Source organism: Onychomys torridus, chromosome 4, assembly GCF_903995425.1.
Source record: "Onychomys torridus chromosome 4, mOncTor1.1, whole genome shotgun sequence".
In the NCBI taxonomy this organism is placed as follows: domain Eukaryota; kingdom Metazoa; phylum Chordata; class Mammalia; order Rodentia; family Cricetidae; genus Onychomys; species Onychomys torridus.
Genome location: NC_050446.1, coordinates 49,392,361 through 49,417,173, shown reverse-complemented (window position 1 = coordinate 49,417,173; position 24,813 = coordinate 49,392,361). Strand labels below are relative to the sequence as shown.

The 24,813-nt window shown below is 43.8% G+C and overlaps 1 protein-coding gene across 1 annotated transcript in view; it reads right to left on the bottom strand.

The window, feature by feature from the left end:
- Window positions 1-6,534: 6,534 nt before the first annotated feature.
- The window catches only part of Map3k20 (mitogen-activated protein kinase kinase kinase 20), a 163,708-nt gene continuing 145,429 nt past the window's right edge, over window positions 6,535-24,813 (bottom strand). Inside the window, exons 17-20 of the mRNA XM_036185844.1 lie at window positions 16,815-16,931; window positions 14,576-14,650; window positions 11,682-11,832; window positions 6,535-7,795 (exon numbers count right to left, since the gene is read on the bottom strand). Of these exons, the coding sequence (XP_036041737.1) occupies window positions 7,101-7,795; window positions 11,682-11,832; window positions 14,576-14,650; window positions 16,815-16,931 (1,038 nt within the window). The 3' untranslated portion in view covers window positions 6,535-7,100. The remainder of the gene's footprint in view (window positions 7,796-11,681; window positions 11,833-14,575; window positions 14,651-16,814; window positions 16,932-24,813) is intronic.

The window sequence follows — 24,813 nt, the reverse complement described above, 5'->3', positions numbered from 1 at the left end:
GAATGTGTGGAAAGATACACATAGAGGGGGAGACTGAGGCATTTTGCCAACAACCAGTACCATTAGACAGACCATCTTGAAAGCAGGTTCTCCTGCCTCCTTTATATGAATGCAGCTCACTCAATCCTCTATTGACACTTCTTTAAAACTCAGACCAGTCTAGCATGACAATGAGACACAAGTGCAATGTCAGAGGCTGCATGCAGCAGGATCTCGAGTTCAAGGCAACCTTCTACTAAATTGAGTTCCAGGAGTGTGTTGGGGAATATTATCTTAAGGTGTGTTACTTTTGTTTATGTTGCATTTGCTTAACTCTATGAAGCTGTGTTACTGTGCCTGTCTAGAACACCTGATTGGTCTAATAAAGAGCTGAATGGCCAATAGCGAGGCAGAGAAAGGATGGGCAGGGCTGATAGGCAGGCAGAGAAAGGATGGGCAGGGCTGATAGGCAGACAGAATTAAATAGAAATCTGGGAGAAGTAGCCAGAGAAGGAGGAGGACTCTAGGGGCCAGGCACCCAGCTACACAGCAAGCCACAGAGTAAGAGTAAGATTTACAGAAGTAAGAGAATGGGAAAAGCCCCGAGACCAAAGATAGATGGGATAAATTAAAGTTAAGAAAAGCTGGCTAGCGACAAGCCAAGCTAAGGCTGAGCATTTACAATTAAGAATAAGTCTCCATGTGTGATTTATTTGGGAGCTGGGTGGTGGACCCCCAAAGAGACAAGGAGTAAGAAAGCAATCAACAACCAGACTGTAAGAAACAGCAAGACTGTGGTGGTTTGAAAGAAAATGGCCCCCAAAGGGAGTGTCACTATTAGGAGGTGTGGCCTTGTTGGAGGAAGTGTGTCACTATGGGGACAGGCTTTGAGGTATCTTTTGCTCAAGGTTCCCTCAGTGTGACTGTCAGTCAACTTCCTGTTGCCTACAAGATGTAGGACTCTCAGCTATTCCTCCAGCACCATGTCTGCCTGCACACTGCCATGCTCCCTGCCATGATGATAATAGACTGGACCTCTGAAACTGTAAGTGAGCCCCCTCAATTACATTTTTTCCTTATAAGAGTTGCCATGGTCATGGTGTCTTTTCATAGCAAAACAAAACAAAAAACCCTAAGACAAAGACTCTGTCTAAAAAAACAGAGCCAGCCATAAAGGCCACTCCTGAATTCTTTTTTTTTTTTTTTTGAGCTGAGGATCGAACCCAGGGCCTTGCACTTGCTAGGCAAGTGCTCTACCACTGAGCTAAATCCCCAACCCCCACTCCTGAATTCTTGACCCATAGAAACCATATGGGATCATAAAGATTTAAGTTATTCTTTAATTCTTGGGGGAAATTTGTTACACAGCAATCCGTAGCTATTACAAGGTCTGTAATAAAGATGCAATTGCTCCCAAGGAACATTTATATAGCACAGGGGATTCTTAACCTTTTTTCTTTAATGTGCTCACTCACCAGAGCACATCAAGAAGACTTTGTTTGCTAGCTGGAAGAAATTCAGGATGTTCAGAAGCAAATGGAGTGGGCTATGTTCAAGAAGATCAGCATTTGGGGACCTGGGGTGGGGCAGGGCGGGGTGGCAGGCTTGAAGTGCCTGTTGCAGATGGCACTCACACCCCTGCTTTCTTGTCACATTTTCCATCTGTGTTGATGCTCTGAGAACATCCACTTTGGCTGGGCTGCAGTGGCTGGAGAGCTTGCTCATTCGTTTGGCTGTACAGTTGCTTGGTTTTAATAAGAGTGATCAATACCATCAGTTCTCCCTTTAAATGCTAATGATGGCTTTAACACAGCAGATGCAGACAGACAGTGTACAACAGATTAAAATTAGGCTCAGAATTAAATTGCTTACACATAGCAAAGGAGCCAGTTTGGACATCTTGATAATCAGCCACAACCAGCTGACAAATCTTGAATTGTCCTGATCAACACAAAACCTCGCCAGCCGCAGCCAGAATGGATGTTCTGAGGTCCTTAGAGATTGGGCTTGGGATCCAGGACAGGAGAAGACAACTTCTGAGGGCAGGATTTCTTTGTCACTCCCTGCATTTCAGAGTGCTGGTGTAAGTGATGAATTCAAGACAGAAAATGAGCCCAATTTCCTACAAGGCAAGGAGAAGCATTTGGGAAAGCCAGGCTGACATTTATTTCCTTTGAAGGGCCTCAGGACCCCCAGAAGTGACTCCTGGTAAATATAGCCCAGAACATAACTGGTGTCTCATCTTGGAGTTGTGCTCAGGAGCAGAACTCAGGGAGCTCACAAGAGACAGACGTATATGATATCGGAAAGACAACTGTTTTAACATTAGATCTATATTTTGGTTTGAAGACTCTATTAATGACACCTAATGAGTGTGTAATTAGAACAAGAATTTGAAGGTCTGGTAGCCTGATTACTTATCATTTCATTCACTTAATAAATAAGTACTGTTTAAAAGCTGCACCCATAACCAAGATATAATAATTAATATCATATTATAACATATCATACCATATGACCAGGTATAATCCCTGCTCCATGCAACTAACAGCCATGCAAGCAAATGCAGACAAACTTGGGGATAATTCCAATAGAAAGGAAGATATATGTGAGTGAGTAGCCAAGTGGTTTTGTGGGAATGCACAGGGCAGGACAGAGCGGGAGCTGGATATTATGGAACATTGCCTGCAGAGAGCAGCATTTCAGCTGCAGGCTGAAGGCTGACTGTGGAAGCAGGTTGGGGTGTACAAAGTTTCGAAGTTAGCAGACGAAAGGGCTACTAATTTACGTGGCTGAATGTGATCCCTGAGTGATTTCCTGAGGACCCGAGGAAGCACAATACAGAAAAGAGGTTCATGAGCTTGGTCACATGATCCTCACCACCACAGCTGTGTACTGTGCAGACCAAGTGGATTCCTGTGTCACTTTGGGAGGGTCTTGCTGGTGAATACTGTTCTGCTTATGTGAGCTTTGACAAAGGGTGGCCTGTGCAAAGGTTTTGCTCAAATCTTTTCTCTCGGCCAGACTCTGAGGGCTGAGAGAAAACCCAGCTGTTTGTAGGAAAGGGACTTCTCCAGTAGAGCTGAATAAGAGAAACACCAGTTATCAGTGCTGAATTGTAGCTGTGAATGAACTGTAAGGTCAGGGAAGTCTCCAGTTTTTAACTGTGTTGGCTTGACCAGGCATGGCCACGGGTTAGGCAGGCGGATGAGAAAGAAGCCATTGGCAGGAGCAACTGTTTGGAAACTCTCCACCACTCCAGTCACCCCATAAGGCAGTTGCAGAAACGGCAGGTGGGCCAGAGAAGCTAGGCTTAGGCCTGTGCTCTCATCTGCTCAGGGCAGCCGGGATTCAAGGCGGTTCTTAAATCCATCAGCAGCAAGAGATTGTCTAAGGCTCCTAAAGTGTGGTCTCTGTCATCTCAAAATTATTAGTGTTGCCTCCTGGACAAGTTCACACAACCAAACGTCGGCAGCTCATGACGGCAGTTCTGGAGCATACCACATCTGTACTGACTTGTTGAGGCAGAAGACTGTGTTACAGAGATGGGCCCTGGAATGCTTCTAAATTCTTCTGGGACTTCTGTGTTAGAAGAGCCTCAGTGAAGTCAGAGGTTTTGTCCTTGTCATGTTGAACTCCTGGACATCTGAGCACTCTGTTCTGACCCCAGGATATCTTGATTCTGTATTTATAGATGATTAGATCAGCTATATAAATATTGAGAAATGTTTTTGTCAGTACAGAGTAAGTAGTTTTATCTAGTTAATTTTTTATGTACACTTACCATTTTTATATTAACTTTCTATGTACATTTACCATTTTTATATATCGTGTGTGTGTGTGTGTGTGTGTGTGTGTGTGTGTGTGTGTGTGTGTGTGAGAGAGAGAGAGAGAGAGAGAGAGAGAGAGAGAGAAAGAGAGCATGCACATGACACAGTATACGTGGAAGTCAGAGGATAACACTCAAGTCAGACCTCACCTTCCACCTCATTTTGAAGACCTCTCTTTGCTTCCCTCAAGCTTCTGGACCGCTCTCTGCTTCCCACCTCACCCAGTCCACAGTGCTGTCACATCTGGATTTGATGTGGGCTCCAGGGATCTGAACGCTGGTTGTCAGGCTGGAGCAGCTTTATCCACGGAGCCATTTCCTCGGCTCTCTTATATTAATTTTTCCCTCATAGTTGTTTTTCCCATGGGTTTAATATATAATTTAAAGTTTACAAGGAATATTTTATGTATGAGAAAATTTCTTTTCAGTCATATTTCAGCTTGTGTTTTGCCCATCTACAACTTATCACTGTGAGCTAGCTTTTGCAGGAAGTTCCTTAACCTAACTTCCCTCACAAGCGGTCCACATCTGTACCAACCTGCTCAGGTACTATATGTTGCAGAGAAGGGTCTTAGGAAGGGTCTGGTACCGCTGCATTGGGAAAGGCATAGTGAAGATAAAGTTCCCAGGTAGATTCTACTGACCTAAATTTCACTGTCAGTCATTTCAAGGACATTGTAGTTTACTTTTTCTCTATAAGCTACATTCACTGTAAATCAGATGAAAACAGTTGTTAGTCTGCTCACTTGTGAGTGCATCTATGCATGTGTCCTGCAGTGTGCTATACCCCCTTAAGTTCTTACCTAAAAATTTTCCTGTCTGTCCTAACCTCAGCCTCTTCCAGCTAATACACTTCCTGCCTGTTGGAAAGTGATTTTCTGGTTTACTGGTATTGAGACCTGAACCCAAGGCCATACGATTGCTAAGATGTAAAATAAGCTGCTATTTTTTAAATTTCTATTTTGGCAGTTATTTTGATGATGCATGCCCTGTTAATTCTTGTTCTGCTCTTAAGTTACATTCTTCTAACATGACAAATGATGTTTGATGACTAAGCATCATTGAGAGGGAGAAAGAGAGAGAGAGAGGGAGAGGGGGAGAGAGAGAGAGAGAGAGAGAGAGAGAGAGAGAGAGAGAGAAACCAGAAAAGCACATCTAACTCTTATTCTTTACAGCCCAAAACCAGACTGCAGCTGTTCTTGTTTTGATTTTGACTGGAAGCATTGATGCTGACAAGTATTTTTCCACGAGACATTACAAAGTGGTCAGTGTGGTGGGCTGTTGCAGGAACTTTTTTTGTGATCAACCACTATAAAGAAGACCGAGAACATGCAGTCACTTTAATGCCAGTTTGGATTTTCTAACTCAGGATCCATAACAGCAAGATGGTGGCAAGGGGCAGGACACAGAGGGTCACTGGCACAGCACCTTTTAAACTGCAAGTGTCCCTATCCCCCCCCCCCCCCCCCCCCCTCGCACTGTGCATTTGTTGTACTAATTCACACCCACTTTGTATTCCTTTCAGAGCGACTGATGCAAGACTGCATCCAGCTACGTATCCAAAAACTCATGAAGAATGTGCCGCCTGTTTGGAAACAGCATATTAAGATAGCACTTTGCACACACCCTTTTTGTTGCTGTCGTTTAAACACAAAGGAAGGCCAAAGGGAAAAAGAACTGGAAACAGGCTTGGCTGGATGTGAAGGATAGCAGTGAGAAGATGAAGATTAGGAGCTTTATGAGTTTGGTCAGCCATGATGAAAAGAAGTACCTCATACCCACCAAACCCATCTTAATTTACACGCCTGTTGCTTTGCTTGTTAGTAAGTGCAGATGGTCAATACAATTAAGTTGGTGAATCAACAGTTAGGCCATTTAGACAGTTTCCTTTGTAAATGAAAGTCATTTCCTACCATCTTGACTTTAGTGCTATAAAACCCTCGATGATCCCAGCGGACCCCAAGTACTGCACTGGAGCATGTAGACATATGGGGAAGCCTGATTTCTATAATATAAGAATCCCATGGATCACCCATGAACCATCTGGATTCCTAGAGGGTGTCAAGAATCCTGGACAGACCAAAGGGCACTTAGTGTACTAGTGAGCACTGAACAGAATCTTAGCATACTGATAGTAACGTTTCTCTATTTGAAGCAGAACAGGCTTGTTGCCAACCTGACTTTTGGACTTGTAAATAGGGAGCATTTCACAGTGTTGCATCTCCCATCCTCACACCCTCGTGCATCACTAGCTTCCTGCTCAAGACTCCCCGAAGCTTCCTCTTTACTCCCAGCTGCTACACACCGACTCGCTGTAAGGCAGGTATTTACTGTCTTGCTCTAACAAGGCTAACGGTTGTTTAATTATTTAATTTCTCTGGCTTTTAGTGTGAGATGGTATTATCCTACTCCATTTAGAGTTTAGAGTTCCGACATCCAAGGATGCCGTATGGATTGTTTTCCTCCTCTTTGCTCCTTCTATGGTGAAGGTGGGAACTAACACTCAACTTGAGTCCTGGGAGATCAGGAAAGGAACCAGCCACAAATCTCCAGGCCGTTTAGACCTTTTGTCTGATGAACCTTCATGAATGAGATAAACACCAAACAGTCAACATTAACTTCCATAATCTTTTTTTATTACCTAAAAATGACAGGCCAAATCATTTCAATTCTGACCATGACAGAAACACGAATATCTCACTAAAATAAATACTAACAGGGTTGAGATGAGTTAGGAGGCACTTGCCTTGGGCACAAAATTTAGGGAGGCATTTTTAAAAAAATCCCTCAGCAATCAAGATAAATGATATTTTATCACAGTAGTTTGAAAAACAATCAATGCAAAAAATTTATGATGAACAAAATACCCAAATTTTAAATAAAGGATCAGCCACAGTGCCTTGCTGAGCCACCTTGGAACCTTGGATAAAAGAAAAAAAATAAGACAAATCCTGTTTTCATCCAGAAATTTGATTTTTCTGTGGCCCCCATTAGCTTTATCCTAGTTCCAAGTCTGCTAAGGCCGATGTGTCCAGCATGGACTAAACGGTACAGCCCTTCCCGCTTCACTATTAATTCGGGGGATGAAATATGGGCAGTCATGGTCAAGTCTAATTGCCATGGCTAGTCAACCAACGGCCATCACTGTGATCCTGCTTTGGTTGTCCTTTGAATTACAAGGTGTTCGCTAACCCCCAAACTAGTCTCTTTGGTTCCTGGAATCTGAAGATGTCTTGTTACCCGAAGTCCATGGCAGAACCCCCGCTTGGAAAAGCACATCTGATTCAAGCCATCAAAAGTTCCTCCGCCCGCGGTAGTTGCCCCGGGTTCTCTCCTTGCCAGTCTTGGCCGGAAGTTGCCTGTGAGTCTTCTTCCGGTACTCCACCTTAGTCCAGCCCCCTTCGCTCACCTTGCTCTCCTCTTCGCCTGCTCTGGGGGCAGCCTCGGGGTGCAGAGGCATCCCGGGGATGGTCCTGGGCCCGTGACGGTCATTGGGGTTCCGCTTGAAGTCGGGGGACTGATGAGTGTTCAGCGCTGCCTGGGGCAACCTGTAGAACCTTCCAGAATACCTTTCACGGGAAGGTGCGGAGTGCTGACTCTTCCCACCGTACCTTCCTCTGGGGGAAGAGTTGAGGGACACACTCCCGCGGTTTCTGTTTCTGCTTCGGTCCGAGTAGCGGCCCCTCTCGGAGGAGCTGTCTGTGTTGAGGCTGGAGAAGCCGCTGTCCCTGGAGTTGAGGTGCAGGGAGGAGAAGTTTTTGGAGAGCCCGTACGTCGGGGAGGAGCTCCTGGACAGGTTGATGGGAGTGATCTGCTGGTACTTCACGGGCGTCTGGGTCCGCCTCACCGCCGCAGCATAGGAATCCTGGTTGCCGAAGTATGGGAAGTAAGGGGACCCCAGGATGGGGTTGCTCTGGGAACGCTGTAGAGAAGTGTGGGATGCAATCTGCCGCAAGCGCAGAGTGTCTAGCCACTGGCAGTCCGCACCTGCAGGGAAAATGGAAATGATTCAGCATGCCACAAAGCTGAATGCCTAATTCATAAGCCTGGCTCAGGAAATCCATCTCAGGGCTGCTTGGGGGCGTGCCAAGCATCACCAGTCATGGAAGTTCTCTTTATTACCACGAACCCTTGGGCGGAAAGATTAATTATCAATTAGAATATATAATGGGGTTGACCTTTTCCTTCCTTCCTTCCTTCCTTCCTTCCTTCCTTCCTTCCTTCCTTCCTTCCTTCCTTTTTTTTTTTTTGTCCTAGAACTCACTCTGTAGACCAGGCTGGCCTCGAACTCACAGAGATTCGCCTGCCTCTGCCTCTGGGTTGCTGGGATTAAAGGTGTGTGTCACCACCGCCCGGCAAGGTTGGCATTTTTCTATTTCTCTTGCCATGATTCTAACTGTATCAGGGAATCATCTACAAGGAGCGATAGATACAGTATCGCAGCACCATCTTCCTAAACTGCTGCTTTTCTACAGTTGTAGCTTCCAAGAGGCCTGAGTTTGAGCTCCTGTCTGCAGCCATGTGTATCAAAGGAAGCTGGGTCTCTTCTGCTCACGACAGACACGCCAGCAAAGGAAATATTGCTGTCCTGCCCAAAGCGGAATTGGTATGGGCAGTCTGCTGGGTTTCTGGGAAGGCTGTTTCAGTAACTATGAGAACAGGTCAGGGCTGACACCTGGTGCTTTCAGGGCATCTGTGTTTATAGGGCAGCCAGACACAGCAGTGAGGCTGTGGGCAAAGCCAGTACAGTGAGTATGGCATGGGAAAAGGAAGAGGCCACTCCTTAAGATTCCACCGTCAGACTTACTTGTCCTACGGCACCCAGAGCCTACATCAATCACCTCTGGGCTTTTAGTGATGGAAGACTATGCATTTTATTCACTTCAATCGGTGTTTGGGGGACTTGAGAGGGTTCCTTAAAATGTGGGCTGCTGGTTCTAGACCTGAAATATCTGATGTGGTATGTCTGGAGATGGGTCAGGGAGTATGCGTCTCTAATAGGCTCACAGAGGATCCTGCAGGACCAAACTTGGAGATCCACTGAGTTAAGCCAGGGGAAATTGGGTTTTCTGCTCCTGGCAGATGAAAAAGGGTATGATTGGTCTAGAGGGTGATCTCGAGTCTTTATGTCACACTGGAAGAGTGAGTAAAAAGGGTGGAGGAAGACAGAAGGGAGGTACACAAGCTGAAAACTGGAGGAAGCCAGACAAAGCTCTCTGAGGGAAAGAGTCTGGAGCAACTCCGGCAGGACGTGGAGGGTGCTGATTTTTCCAGCATACACTCTTCAAGAGTGATTCACTATTTCCTAAAGAGTATGCTTAGAAGATGTAAAGGACACTTATTTGTGGTCCGGGCAGTGTCCCGTTTGGGAAGGGAACACCATGGTCACAATGTGGATGTCCTCATGATCTCCCCCGAGCCCCAGCCTTGTGCTCTGCCATCTGCCACTATCACTTCCTGGTGGTACAGTTCACTGCCTATGGGAGCATGCCTGGAAGTAGCCCCAGAAGTGTTACCATAGGGATCCGGAACTCAGAGTGATGTTTTAAAAATGTTTATTTACTCTCAACATGGTAGGATTTGAACCATGTAAAACTTAGAAGTCACTGGCAGCTATTTTGTGTAATATCAATTTGGAAATGGGAAAACTAACCTCACAGAAGAGAAAATCTAGCAGAATCATAGAGAGAATGGTCCCAGGCTTCACAGAGCCGTTATAGGGAATCAGACAGGGTCGTAGCTATAAAAGCCCTATAGAAGAAAAAATGTGCCCTACAAACATTAGTTGAGAAAGAAGTCCTCTTTTGGTCTCACTCTGAGAACTCACTGTATAGCCTAGGATGACCTTGAACTTGCACTGGTCCTGTTTAGCTCCCTGGGAGTTGCGACTCCAGAGGTAAGCTACCATACCAGGTAAAAGATGTACTTAAAGATTATAGCAGACATACCAGGCGAGATACACAGATTTGACAAGCATAAAGGAGTTTAGAAGTAGCTGCATGGTGGTGGGGGTGGGGGTGGAGTGGAGGGATGGGAGCTTGGATAGATCTAGACCTACTATGCAGAATAACCTCAGCAGAATAGCATGCCCTAAAAAGTGCCTGACTGGTGCTTGAAAGAGCCTTGACTAAACCACAAGCCTAACCTGATAGTAACAATGTTCCCTAATGGTTGTTTGCAAAACGGTAGTGCAAATCAACTCTGTTGACAAGAGTGATCAGGCCTGGCATGATGTCAAATCATTTGTTGATGGCTTCTGAATGTTCTTCAGGATTCTGTTCTCCCTGGCTGGTGGCCACTTAAGAATATTTATTCTGGTGGGGCAGCAGTGGCACACACCTTTAATCCCAGCACTCAGGAGACAGAGGCAGGTGGATATCTCTGTGAGTTCAAGGCCAGCCTGGGCTACAGAGTGAGAGCTAGGATAGGTACCAAAATGACACAGAGAAACCCTGTTTCAAAAAACCAAATAATTGTTCTGCTTGTCAAATCAGGCTTCACAGTGGTCAACAGAGGGGCCAGGCTGCCAACACTTGCCATTGGGGATAGTAAGTTAGAGTCCCTGCTTTGTCTCCATGCCTGACAAAGCGCCTTCTCTATGCTGTCACAAAAAATACTTTTCTCTCTGGGAACGAGATTGCTGATTAGAAAGCATGCATTTCTGGTGTGCTTCGTAGGTGTATGTATGTCTCATGGTCAAGAGGGAACCGCGTGTGGCTCTGTATACATGCACCTTCAACATACTTGGGAGCTTGTCTCAGCCCTACAGTTATTAGAGTTTCTGAGCCTACAAGCAGGGGGTCAGAACCTCTGCTTGAGTTCACCAAATAATGACCAATTTCACGGCCAGTCAGCAAACCTTCTATGCTTCTCTCAATTTTTAAAATTACCATCACCATTATTTATCATGTGCATTAAAGTTTTTCTCCTTACTGTCTCTAAAACTTTTAAAAATATTATTTATTTATTTATTTGTGTGTGTGTGTGTGTGTGTGTGTGTGTGTGTGTGTGTGTATGCGTATGCGTGTGACAGCACATGCCATGATGTTTGTGTGGAGATTAGAGGACAACATACAAGAATCAGTCAGGCTTGTAGGCATCTGCCTTTACATGCTGAACCATCATGCTGAACCTTTCCATTGACTCTTGCCTGTTCCTCCTTCTCTTTCCCTCCCCCAACTCCTCCCCCCTCCCTTCCTCCATCATTGCCATGCTTTGTCACTGTTCACTACTTAAGAAGTAGCTAGGGATGCATCTCAGTTGATAGAGTGCTTGTCTAGCATACAAAGCCCTGATTCCACCCTTAGCACCCCATTAAACTGGGTGTGGTGGCCCATGCCTGTAATTCTAGCACTTTAGAGGCAGAGCCTGGAGAATCAGAAGTTCAAGGTCATTCTCAGCTATCTGAAAACCGTTCCAGGCCAGCCAGGGGTGCACAAGACTGCCAAATGAAAAAGACAAGACAAGAAGTACTGTTGACCGCAGTGGCTTTGTAGGAATGTGAGCTAGAAGATGCACATCTTTATTTACAGATACACTTTAGAAACCGGATGTTTTTGTCACTGCGATGTAACTGCTTTTCATACTTGTACAATGTGTTCACATTTACGTCTATAAATTCAACTCCATGATCTATTATAAAAACCAATAATTATTCAGTCAATATGATCAAAGTGCATCATACATATGTATGACATTCTTGAAGAATTAGGAAAAACTTTGAAAAAAAAAAAACAATATTACAAAACTGTAAGAGGGAAGTACTGTGTTAGGCATCTGTGCCGCCCACCGCCTGGCACTCGCCTCTGTCACCGGAACGTCATAGCGCACATTTGGACTCAGGCACACATGCAGTACTGGGACACCAACTTACTTGAGTCAGACCTGCTGTGAGGGTTGCCCTCGGAGTTGGAGAACAGAGTCTGGATGGCGAGCTGGACCGCTCTCACCTCATCCTGAGGCTTCGTTCTGCCCCACTGAATCGAGTGGACATGCTTAGTGAGTTTTGGAGTTCTCACATCGCTCTGTTAAGAAAAAATTCAAGAAGCCCACGATCATGCATATGTTTATAAAATGGGAAAGAAAGATGCATGTTGCTATGTCATTGCCTAAAGTAGTGAATTTGAATAAAAAGAACATTTTTAACCACTTCCCCCTAATGGACGCTATACTTCCCCCTTCTTCCCTCCTCTTTCCCCATCCTACGCTCCTTTCTACTTAGTGTATTTTAGTATTTAAGGTTTGTCTTCCCCCAGAATTTATAACCTTTGACAGAGCTCAATGCACCTCTTTGTTAAGAAATGGTTTTTATAGTTGGAAAAAGAGACTTTGTTGGAGAAATGAACACTGGCCACTGTTTCGCTTCAGTGTACCTTTGCCTGAGGACACTGGGACACACACAGGGAAGAGAAGAAGGAGGCTGCCACAGGGTGAGTAAAGGGAGTAGGTGCAGACAGGATGGGTTCTCGAGTGAGGAAACCCAGCATCAGGAGCGGATTCCAGATCAAGATGACAGCTCTCATCCTGAAGAAGCCCTCCTCACCAGGGACACGTGTAGATTACAGTCTCTCCAGGGCTGTGGGTATAGCTCAGGGCAACCCTGGCTTGGCACGTACATGGCCTTGTGTCCCCACAAAAAAAAAAAACAAAAAACAAACAAACAAACAAAAAAAAAACCAAGAAAAAAAGAGTCTCTAGGATTTAATACAGTTATGAAAAGATGTCTTTAGTACGGTGTGGTGGTGCACACCTTTAATCCCAGCACTCAGGAGGCAGAGGTAGGTGGATCTCTGGGAGTTCAAGGCCAGCCTGGTCTACACAGCAAGTTGGAGACCAGCCAGGGCTTCATAGAAAGATCTTGTCTCAGAAAAGAGGAGGAGGAAGAGGAGAGAAAGAAAGAAAAAAATGTCTTTAAAAACTGGAAAGTGAGAAATCTAGTGGCGGCTTATCGTGATGGAGTCCAAGGAGGAGGAAGAGGGAGAAAAAGAGCAAGAAGCAGGGTGTGGTGTGTCTGTGGAGTTGTCTGCCGCAGGCACAGCTGGAATCCAGCTGCTCTAACTGTCCAGTTAAAGGGGGCTTTTCCTTTTCCAGTTAGCAGGTATCAGTATTGCCGTCACACTTCTGCCTTGTGGGCTGTGGAGTGAGATGGACAAGGTTTGGGGCTCTGATTCTTAAAAGCAAGACTGTGATAACTCAGGGAACTATCTCAATAGAGCAGCATGGAAAACCCAGCCTGAGGGAGACTTCCTGCATCTTATTACAGCAGCAGCTGTGAGGCTCACAGGCCGGGGACCAGGGAAGAAACACTGTTTGCAGAGGGAACACATGGGTGTGAGCACATTAACTCTGTCACTGAGTACCCAGAGCCCTGGATTTCCTTTCTTCTCTCCCAGCCTTGTTTCTTATCTGCCAAATGAAGTAAGCCATTACCCATCTTTCAGTATTTACCTGAACTTTGTGAGACAGGGCAGACATACCTGACTCTTACAGTTCCTGGTTTACAATGAATCCTTAACAAAACTGCCTTAAATGAATGAAAAGTCTGCATGCCTTATCTATTGAAGATACATACTAGTACCTTCACGTGCCCCCAGACTCTGTGTACCTTCCAGCCTGTGCCACAAGAGGTTCCTCCCTTTCTAGCGTCAGTGTGTCTTACCACCCACGAAGACCTTGTTGACTTTTACAAAGTTATTAGCATTAAATCCATTTTAAAATACAGAGTTGAAATATATTTACAAAGAGATATTATTTTATAATACTAAATATGAATTTTAAAAATGTCAAAAGCCACGAGACTTTAATTTCTGTTTTTAATGAAAATGTAAGGTATTGGTAACTGTTATGTATTATAGAGAAGATATTGATTTTCACAACACAGTCAGGCCTCCACTGACATTCTCCCATGCTCATGGTGAGTCCTTACTGGGGTCCCCAGATCTGACCTTGCCCACCTATCTGGCTTTATCACCGTTCTTTATTTCTTAGGGACTTGTGCTTGATGTCTGTATATCTGTTTCTGACCACACAACCAACCATCCCAAGCTATTGTTCATTTCCATCAGTCAGTTTCTGACATGATTTGTGACTGGGTTATTCTCTATGGCAGGTAGTGCCAAATGTGTACATTTCAATAGCATGGTTTTGTTTCTTTTTAAAAAAGATTTATTTATGTATGAGTGCTCTATCTGCATGTACAACTTTATGCAAGAAGAGGGCATCAGATCCCACTATAGATGGTTGTGAGCCACCATGTGGTTGCTGGGAATTGAACTCAGGTCCTCTGGAAGAGCAGCCAGTGTTGTTAACCACTGAGCCATCTCTCCATCCCCCATGTTTTCTTTCCTTAATGTAAGTTTTTCTTTTCATATAAAATTTATGGACTCTGTTAATTTGGCTATAACAATAAACTCCCCAGGTGGTCAACAGGGGTATATGCTGGTCTTCTGAACAATCATTGATCTCCTCTTCTGAACGCTTATTTCCAAGTGAGTTATACTCACTTGTTACGTTATTTGGTGGAATGTACAAAGTGTTCAATTGATATCTAATGAAAGTGTAGGCAAGGTGTTTCCCCAAATTCTATCATGTTATCTTTCCTTCCCAACACTTCGTTAGAGAAATTGCAGTTATCTTTGTATATGCATGCCAGTGTGTAATTTCCTTTCCAATAAACCCACATACTAACCTGTAAGTACCAGAGAGACCAGATAAATCTCTACTCACTAACAGAGGGTGAAACTTGCAGACTCTGTCTCAGGAGCTTACCTCATACGTGACTGTGCACTCCACAGTCTGACCGTCCACTATTCCTATAATCCACTTCTCCATTACAAATGGTGGCTGAAACACAGAAATTAGGTTGGCATCGTATCAGAAGATGGTCTGTGCTGCCATGTTTCATTGAGGCCAATTGTGCCATACACAATTTGCAGAATATTAAATTATCATAAAATCATGCTGGCTTACAACACACTTGTATTTTGGGCTTTGCTGTTTTATGACTGAATGAGCTGTGTGTATGTCCTACTGATGGGGGATGGTAGATCTACGGTTTTCTGTGGGTTTTGTTCTTTGCTTTTTGTTGTTTTTGTTTTTGAAATAGGGTTTGGCTATGTAGTCTTGGCTTAGAGTTAGTTGATCCTCCTGCCTCAGCCTCCCAAGTATTGGGATCATAGTCGTACCATTACATAAGTCCTCAATCCTCTCTGGGGTGATGAAACATGATGTATTACTCAATCCTTTCAGTAGGTTGTTAATTCATGCTGATGTTTGAAACAATAGCCAAACCCTTTCTCAACATTAAGATAAAGCCATGACAACATGAGCGGTCCCAGAATTGTCTTCCTTGAGGGTAAGCAGTAGCTAGTAGACTGTCCTTGTCAATCATTCAGCTTTCCGTCTGCCAGGCTATTGTGCCAAGAGGCTTGTACCAATGAAGGCATTGTGGTGTTATTTTCACACTGTATCAAAGACTAATAAAGCCTATATTTTGGATCTTATGCTAATTATGATAAAAATTATTTTTTCATTTTCTTCTCATCCCCTTATCCTTCCAGGTTGGGGCTGCAAGACAATGACTGTGTACAAGTTGGGTGTAGAATATAAGAGGGATTTCACTGGGCTGATTTTATATAAATTAAGACTATTATCGCTTCTGTTGTTTTTATAAGGTTGTGTAAATTTTAAATGACCTTTCCAATCCTATCTTTCCTGTAAGGTCCATTAATGTGTATGGTTTTGCACTGGTGCATGATGGCAGAATCATTCAGTTCTACAATTGCATTGTATTATGTTTGCATGGAGCAACTTCCTTCTTATGGTAAGCAATGGCTACATCTCCTTAAGGACATGGAAGCGAGGGGACAACTGTGGCAGCTGGGGAGAACAGAACTGGGACCCAGGGGAGAGTACCCATTCCTTCTAGACATCCAAATTCAGTATGTCCTCACAACATAAGGAAACACTGAAACAAATCAGAACCTTATGTTAAGGTAAGTAATTCCACAGAAGTAAATCCCAATTATGTAGAGGGATCCAACAATGAATACCAAACTAGCCTCTTGATGAATCTATTTGTAAGCTACAAGGACTTGGTCATTCAGCCATCTTATGTCTGTACAGAGAACACGCAAGTCAAATGTCATGGCTTTGTAGACTCATTTCGTTTCCAACTTGTGTCTGTACTCTGGTTCTTTGTGAAAGCTCCATTTTCTTCACTAAAACTCAATGCACAGTTAGGTTAGCCATGGGCCAGCACTAATGGTTACTGGAGGTCAAGATGGCTATCCTGCTGACATATGCTTTGTCTGAAGTGGTAGACCTACCACTGAAATCTTACACTTTTTTTCCCCTAGTATTGTTGGGAAAAAAATGAGTTCTTTCCATTCTGAGGAGCAAGCTAAGCATTTCTGTTAGATTTTCTTCAGGGTTCTCAGTGACTCTGGACTCTGGACATGCTCTCCATCACTCTAGGAACTTGTGGTGTGAACTTACAGAAGCTACAAAGCAGCACCATGTGTCTCCAAATAGCCTTATCCCAGTCCTTCTGGAAACTGACTAGAGCAGGCTGGGGATGCAGCTTAGAGGTAGAGCAACTGTCCAGCATGCATATCACCAGAAGTGAGGGGAAAAATGGAAGTCTTCATCATCATATCATCATGTTTTTTTTTCAAAGTTTTACTCAATCCAGTTTGAAGTAAATATTTTCATTGATAGCATTTTCTTTAATAAATGGTAAAGTATGAAGAAATGTAGGATTTAAAAAAAAACTTAAATGATACTTTTTGGTTTTCAGTGCTCTTTAGTTCACACAGCATAAGTGGAATTTTAACAAAAAAAATTATTCTCTCAATCTGCTAAATAAAATGTACCTTTCAAGAGTCAGCTTGAGGCTGAGCTGATGTGAGCATCCAGGAGCACAAAAGCCCACTGCTGGGGTATTTTAATGTCTTTGTTTGATATCTGTGAATTCAAAAAAGCTTTTAAGCTGTAAATAGAACCTTACCTTTGTCATCTTTAAAATCTCTGCATCAGGGAGGCTTGTGTTGAAAGTCACATCTTTTATGTAGGTTATTGCAATTTCATCCCCATCCATCTCCATATACATTTTCCACTTACAATCCTGGAATTAAAAGCAAAATTACAGAATTGAGAGAATGAAACAATTTTTTTTTTCATTTTAGTGTTTTATAACACACAAAGTATTCTAAATGAAGTAGTGTGGGAGTGTTTCATTTTTCCTTTTCCAAGAGAGGACGTGAAATTAGATCCTTTTGTATATCTAATAACCCCCAGTTAGTGCAGCCTTGAGACATAATTTATCAGTTGAAGTGTTTTGTTATAGGAATCACAAACTCAAAATTCTAAAGGGGCCAGGCACAAAATAAATATGAGCAAACTCAGGCAGTTACATTATGGAACCTTAAGGTATAACCTTTCACAACAGAGCCATATAATGTACACAGTAAATTTTACAGGGATATTTTATCATTGGTATAAAAAAGTCATAGTCTTCCTTTTTCTTTTCTTTTATCATATAGCCCTCTTGATCTACCTACCTCCATTTCCCAGAATTGATAATGGTGTGGGGGAAAGACACAGCTCACTGTCCTCTTAAGGAAGACAACACTGCAGATGGGATGAATGTGGTAGCCGACAGCTGAGCAATTATGGGAGGCACAGGAATCCTGGAGCTCTGGGCAGTTGCCCTAAAAGCACAGTCACGGCCCAGTTTCTTCTATTGATTGTTCCCATGTATGAATATGAGTTCAGTTTTGCTAGGGCTTTTGATGTTTCACGAAAGCTAGAAATTTGTATTCTTATGTGAAACTACCTAATTTTTAATGATGGTATATCAAATGTACAGCAATACTACTATACAGTTCTGTATATCATTGATCACTGGGGGAATGTTAATTTAAACCACAGGGAGTTATTATTACATAGCAGCAAAGTGCCTAAGGCTGATACCATCAAATGTTGGTTAGGATTGAAGCTACTGGAACTCCCATGCTCTGTTGCAGAAATATAAGTGATATAATTACTTAAGAAAATCTTTTGGCAATTTATTACAGAAATAAACATACACTCATGACTAAGAAATTCTACTTGTAGTTATTTACACAGAAGAAATGGAAAAAGATTTGTCTGGGTATGTTCTTAGAAGTTTTATCTTAATAGCTAATACAATGATTAATGTTAATAAAAAAGGGAATAGAATTACTGTATATTCATAGAATGGACAATACAAAAATTAATGATACATTCAGGAACATGTGTGCATCTGAAAAACATAGTGAATGAAAGCAGTACTACACAGAAGAAAACATACAAATGGGTGCATTTTTCCGACACTCAACAACATTCCTCTGGAAAAAATTTCAGAAGAGTGATTGCTTCTTCAAATGGAAAGTGTAAGAGAACTTTCTGGAAGCAGTAGGGCTCAATCGACATATATAAGGGTCTGTACACACTCATCAAAACCAGGATACAGCTGGGTGGTGGTGGTGTACGCCTTTGATCCCAGTACTTGGGAGGCAGAGGCTGGTGGATCTCTGTGAGTTCAAGGCCAGCCTGGGCTACAGAGTGAGATCCAGGACAGCCAGGGCTACACAAAGAAACCCTGTCTTGGAAAAACCAAAACAAAACAAAAAAGAAAAAAAAACCCATCTTACATAAGGTCTATACATTTCTTATTGAATCTAGTATACTGAAATGTTTAGGAAGAAGTATTCTGATGCCTGGAAGTTACTTTGAAACGTATTATGAAATAAGTCATGCTTAGATGCCTAGAGAGATAGGTAAATGAAGTGATAAATGAAGTAAGCAGGGTAAAATGTTAATAGTTTGTCAAGGTGGGCATATGAGGTTTCAATACAAAAACCACGAACATTAAAGAATTTCGCAATAAAATGTGTATATGCACTTCAGATGTGACCTCTGGACTATAAATTGCTATTGTCTCTCACAGTTTTTGAAGAGCCAAGGGTTGAAGGAATAAGCACACCACACCAAGCACACACGTGTTCAGAGTGGAAAGCACTTTCCTGTGTGGACTTGAACTGTTCTCTCTGAAGCAAGTTCAGACACAGGTTCTGGGCAAGAAGAATTGCAAGGAGGCTGCAGAAACCCTGGTGGCTTTGGTGAGAAGCCAGGACTGGGGCTTGGGAGAGCCTCTGGAGGACCTGTGTTGCCAAGCAGGACTGGGGTCTATGGGAGGGGCTCATTGCCCAACTCCATTCACAGGATGCCAATTAGAGGAAGAGAAGGTCTATGCAGTGAAATGAACCGCTTTCTCACATCAGTCACAGCTACAACCGAGAAGGACGTGTCTCTCATCTCTCAGTGTTTCCTTGTTTTGGAACCACTGCTGTAGGAGCACAGGGGCCCTGGGCTAACTGGGCAGGATAATGACCGTTGTCTCTGAAACAGAACCTCCCTGAGGTAGTGCCTGAACGAAACACTTTAAAACGACAGAGTTGCTTTCAGCTCTGTTTTGTCTGCCTCTCAGCTTTGGGGATTGTGCTAGTCCAAGGCGTTGTCAGAAGACATTGGACCACATGCAATGCCTGGCTTCCCTCTGCCTCACTCTTGTCTCATACCCTTTGGACAGGGTGCTCCTGGACACTTGGTGTTCCATGCTGGTTAATACAAGCCTCTGGGCATGCCTGTGTAGATTGTTTAGACACATAGCTGGAGATGGGAAAACCCACTTTAACTATGGGCATTACCGTTCCAGGGGCTGGGGGCCTGGACTGAATGAAAAGCAGGAAGGGAGCTGAACAAGAGCATTCCTATCTTTCTGCTTCCTGACTACAGAGGTGACGTGACCAGCTGCCTCAAGTTCCTGCTCTGGTATCTTCCCTACCATAATGGACTGTAGTCTGGAACCACGAGCCTTCCTTTAAGTTCTGGGTTTTGTTTGTTTGTTTGTGTTTTTGGTGAGGTATTTTTGTCACAACAAAACAGGTAACTCCATCTCCTCCCACCAGCGGAGCCACTTAGTGTCCTCACTCTGTGGTGGCCATGTTGCTGGCTGCTTAGACCCTGTTATTCTATTTGACAGTCACAATAATCCTGCAAATCAGGTTTATTTCCCCTTTAAACTGAAGAGGAAAATGAGGCTCAGACAGTCAGGGGTTTTGCTGGTGTTTCCTGACCGGTGGTGGTAGAGATGGGACTCTAACTGTGAAAGGGGGCTGAGGGGACACCAGTGGGGAAGGCAGCTGAGGGGACCAGGCTCACAGGTGTTCTGCTGAACTCCACAAACCAGATGAGCCTGAGCCGTTGACAACAGACAAGAGGGAGAAAGCCCAGAGACCTCACCGTTCTCACCACTCCAACCCAAGGCCAGCGGGCCTCGAGCAGCTACTGCCTCTGGAGCTCACCTTGCAGGAGCCCTGATTCACGTAATAGGGCTACACCCGACTTTGTAAGTCTTAGTTGTCTTATCTTGAAAGGCCCTTAACTGAATCCTAAAGGAACACAGCTTCAGAAGCAACCCCGTGCTACTCAGAGCAGCTCTGGGAAAGGAGGACATCAGCCATCTCCATAGAAGATGACCCTGCTTGCTACATGCTGGGTGACAGAGGACAGGTGGGGTCAACTAACCTGCCAGTCCTCTGACACAACTCCCGGGGCTTTTTGGCATCTCTGATGTCATTGTCACTTAGTTCTGAAAAGTAACTCACAAATACAGCAAGAGGAATCCCCTAAGTCCTGCTCTTTTTTCAAATTGAACTAACATGTCCTGGAGGACCGTCCACAACTTCCGGGCTGTCACCAGCAGCTACTGAGTCCCTCGAATACAAATACAGATGTTAAGAAGACACGGAACAAGGGGCTCACCGGTGGACTATTGAGGTTTTCTTAAAGAAGAGTTAAGTTACACCCGGCAGCGTGGTAGTGCACACCTGTAATCCTCACACTCAGGAGCTCAAGGCCAGCCTAAGCGACATGAGACCCCATCTTAAAGAAAAGGGTCCTAAGCCGCCTCCATCAATGTTACCTGTGCCAATGTTACCTGTCATATCTTGGTCCTGATTTTAAAACCATTCACTTCACTAAGGGCGACTGACTGGCCTGAGGTAATACAAACCTGCATACTGACAGTGAGTGAGAATACTCAAGAGTGACTGTGGCACCCTGAACAACTCTCAATCTTGACAGCCCTAAGTCAATCCAATGGTGGTGGCTATGGGGCCAGTCGTGTGGTGGGACCCCTCAAAAGACTCCTTTTCCAAAACCATCTCACCCTGGCTATGTGAAATATACCTGTTGATGCCGTGGGAACAGATGGGGAAAGGTTGTATGTTCCGTTGCTATGGAGAAATAGAGGAAGGGGCGAGGCAGAAGACTCCTAGGTTTAAAGCCTTACCTCCTGACACTGACTTCTAGCTTTTATCATTTTTCCCACCTAATCATCGCCCACTGATGTAGTCTTTTTGAAGCTTAGTGTTGTTTTTATTTGGTTCTGGTTTTAGAAACGTCTCATGAGATAGCCCTATGGCATAGCACTTCCTATGTAGAACAGGTTGGCCTTGAACTTGTGGCAGGTCTTGCCCCTGAGTGCTGGTATTATAGGTATATACCACCATGTTTAGCACAACAAACTGATTTTTTTTTTCAAGGGAAGGATTCATGTATCCCAGGCTGGCCTGAAACCTGGTGCTGGCGGTATCACAGTGACTGGTGTTAGTAAATAGAAGGAATCCATTTTTATCTTCTTCATAAATGGAATATATAAAGCTAACTTGGTCCTCCCCTGCTTCAACATGTCTTAATACAGCCTTGCTAATAAGAACCAGATGTCTGGAAGTACAGTGGCTATTAAATGTGATTGACAGCCAGAGAGACTCATTTTTGGTCAAGGTAACCAACGCACAGAAAGATGAGCTAATTTGGCTGAGATCACAGAGGAAGCAAATGGTGAGTTAAGTTTAGACTCAAACTAGGGTAGTCTCTTTAGGTACTGTGAAGAGCAGGTCTCCTGTGCTCATTTTCCATCGCTATAATAAATATCTGACATAATTAACTTATAAAGAGAAAAGGGTTATTTTGGCTCACAGAATTGGATGGTTCATGTTCATAATCATTTGGGCATTGCCTTGGGGCCAATAGTAAGGTGGTGCATCACAGTGGGGGCTATGGCAGAGCAGAACCTCTTATGTCATGGCCAAGGAGTACAAGAGAGATTGGGAGCCAAGGGTCCACTTTGAGGGTGTGCCTCTAATGACTTGAAAGCACTCCCCCCTCCCATCCAGGCTCAGCTCTTTAAAGGTTCCACTGCCTGCCAATAGCTCTAAGCTGAGGAACAATCCCTTAAGACATGGCATGGTATAAGATTTAAGCCGTAGCATTTCCTCTGAGTTCTGAACTTTTCCTTATCAGTTAACTAAGAGCAAACAACAATACCAGGACGTCCTGTTTTACAGAGTGAAAGTTGGGGGCAAAACTGTAGACAATCCAGATTCTCCTGTTGAATCCATCTATAAGAATCCAAGACAGAGAATAAAACCCCATTTCCATGAGATTCAACATAGCCAATCTTTCTCCCATTGACTACAGCAGGTCATTGCTAGAAGTACAAATTTACCACTGGAACCACTGAGCTCCAGCACAGCTGGCACTGGACCATCCAAAACAGAAACAACCTTGTCTTGTTGCAGCTATAAAATCAATACAGGTCCTGATTACCCTGGATTATAATTTCAAGCCTAGATTCCCACCCAGGATACACAAGGCTAGAAGAATCATCCTGAGTACCTTTCCAGAGAGAATCGCCTACTGACCCACAGGGAAATAAGCCCCCAGCTTAGCAGAAGGGCTGAGTACAGCAATACATAGTCCTTGAAAATGTCCATTAATTAGCAGATGCATTGCTCTGCAGGTCTGCAGGAGACACATGACATTTTGTTGGGGAGAGGGCAAGTTTTGCATTTGGAATGTGGAAAACAGGAGAATTCTACTAGCTTCTCAGGACACAGACACTTCTCTGATCACCTGCTGAGATACCCGGACAATTCTGGGAGCCAGTGTCTGCCTGGTGGATAATAAGAAAGCATCCCAACCAACTGCTGCAGGATTGCCAATTATGTAGATGCATTTTTATGAATTATGATTACAGGCCAACTAAAACAAGGATTCTTGCCCCATGGAGATAAGGTCCTAAACAACACTCAGTTAGTGCTAAATTAAGAATCTCTTTGTGAGAGCTCACTATTACACGCTTTGTGAGCTGCTTATAATTCCTTGGAGTTCTAAACTAGTTGAAATGACACCAAACATAGACATCCCTTCTCCCTACAGAAAAAGAGGGAGGGAAGAAGGAATGGAAGAGAAGAGTCGAGATAGGAGTAGACTTTCCAAATAGGGGGAAGAACACCCAAATACTAAAATAGCACAAAATATATCAAACTTTAAAGTTCTGGGAATTTGGAGATAATACTTTTGTTTGTTTTTTTAAAAATATACAATTTTTCCCTACCAAATTAATTGGGGCCACCAACACCATAGATTAACCTTCAAAAATAAAAATCCAAGTCCAGGATCATTCTGGATCCTCCAGTAGGAAAGTGTCCCCCAAACTAGCTTTTCTAGATTACCTTTTCCTGAAGAATATAGACATTCCCATGGGAGACCTCTATTTGGGGGATGTGGGGATGCGGGGTGGCTTGGGAAAGAGGGCTGTGGGGTGGGAGGAGGTGGGTTCTGTGGATAGCATGTGGAGTGAGTAGAAAATTTCTTAATAAAAATGAAAAAAAGAATATAGACATTTAAAAACAATGCGCTTTTGCACTGAGGCCGATCTGTGTGTAATGAGAAACAGATTTTTAACTTCATAGGTCACGGAGTTTGACTTGTGTCTGTGCATACCTGTGTAGCCACCAAAGCAAGTAAGACCTCTCCAGTCCTCTAGAAAGTCCCCTCCCCAGGCAAGCCCTCCTTCCAGCAACCGGAGGCGGCCACTCTTTCCACTTACATCACACGGATCAAACTTTACATTGCCACTCACATAGAACCAGCACCACAGCTTTGAGCTCTGTGTATGTTATCTAACCCTTATGGTCTTACTCTGTTCTCAAGAACACAGTTCCCATTGTATGGATGAAGAAACCAAGGCTCAGATACTGGAGAAATAAAGCCAGCTGCATGGAACTGGAATTTGTGTCCTAGATACATCAAGCTTAATCTTAGAGGCACTGCTTTCCAAACCCCCCACCTGCTCCTCTCTTCCCATAAATGGAGAAGACTAAATGCTACCCCCTGAGGAAGTACTTTAAAATATAAACGAGAGGGGTCAGGATAAACTTTCGGAGAAAGCAGGGAGAGAAAGATGCAGTCTTAGCAACTGACATTTGCGAAGAAGCGTAAGAAGCAATCCCAGATGAAAACAAAATCTGCAAAAATAATACTGGTCCTGGCTGTATAAGGAGTAGGGGGAGGCTGCTGATGGAGGCCTGGAAGGCTCCTTTACATGTGTCGTCATTATCCAGCTCAGCTGCCGGAACCCGCTGTGTTAAAGGCAGGAGAGTGGCATGTCCTGGGAAAGCACCTGGGTTATTTATCATTAAGTATAACCCCGCTACACTATATTTTATTATGCTGTCTTTGGAAGGAAGATAATACAAGTATGGTTAATTTGCTTCTCTTCTTTATCTATACAGTGTCATGACCCATCGTGGCTTTGTCCCATGAAATTGGTTTTTCAACCCCAAAAGAAATCCACAAGAAAGTCTCCCTAAAAATTCCATTAATAACCTCTTTCAGCGCGTATAGGTTGCAGGGTCTGGAACTAAGAATGTTTTAATCTCTCCAGCAAAACAATGTCTCATAATGATGTACAGGACTATTGCCGCGCTGATGAAGAATCATACATAATTCAGCACCTTTCACTTTGGCACCACTGTGATATCCTCATTAGCCGTGGCTCGCAGTGTCTGTCAGATGGTGTCCATGCGAACGCAGGCATTATATTGTCTTTGAGATGTGCAGCTGCTTCCATG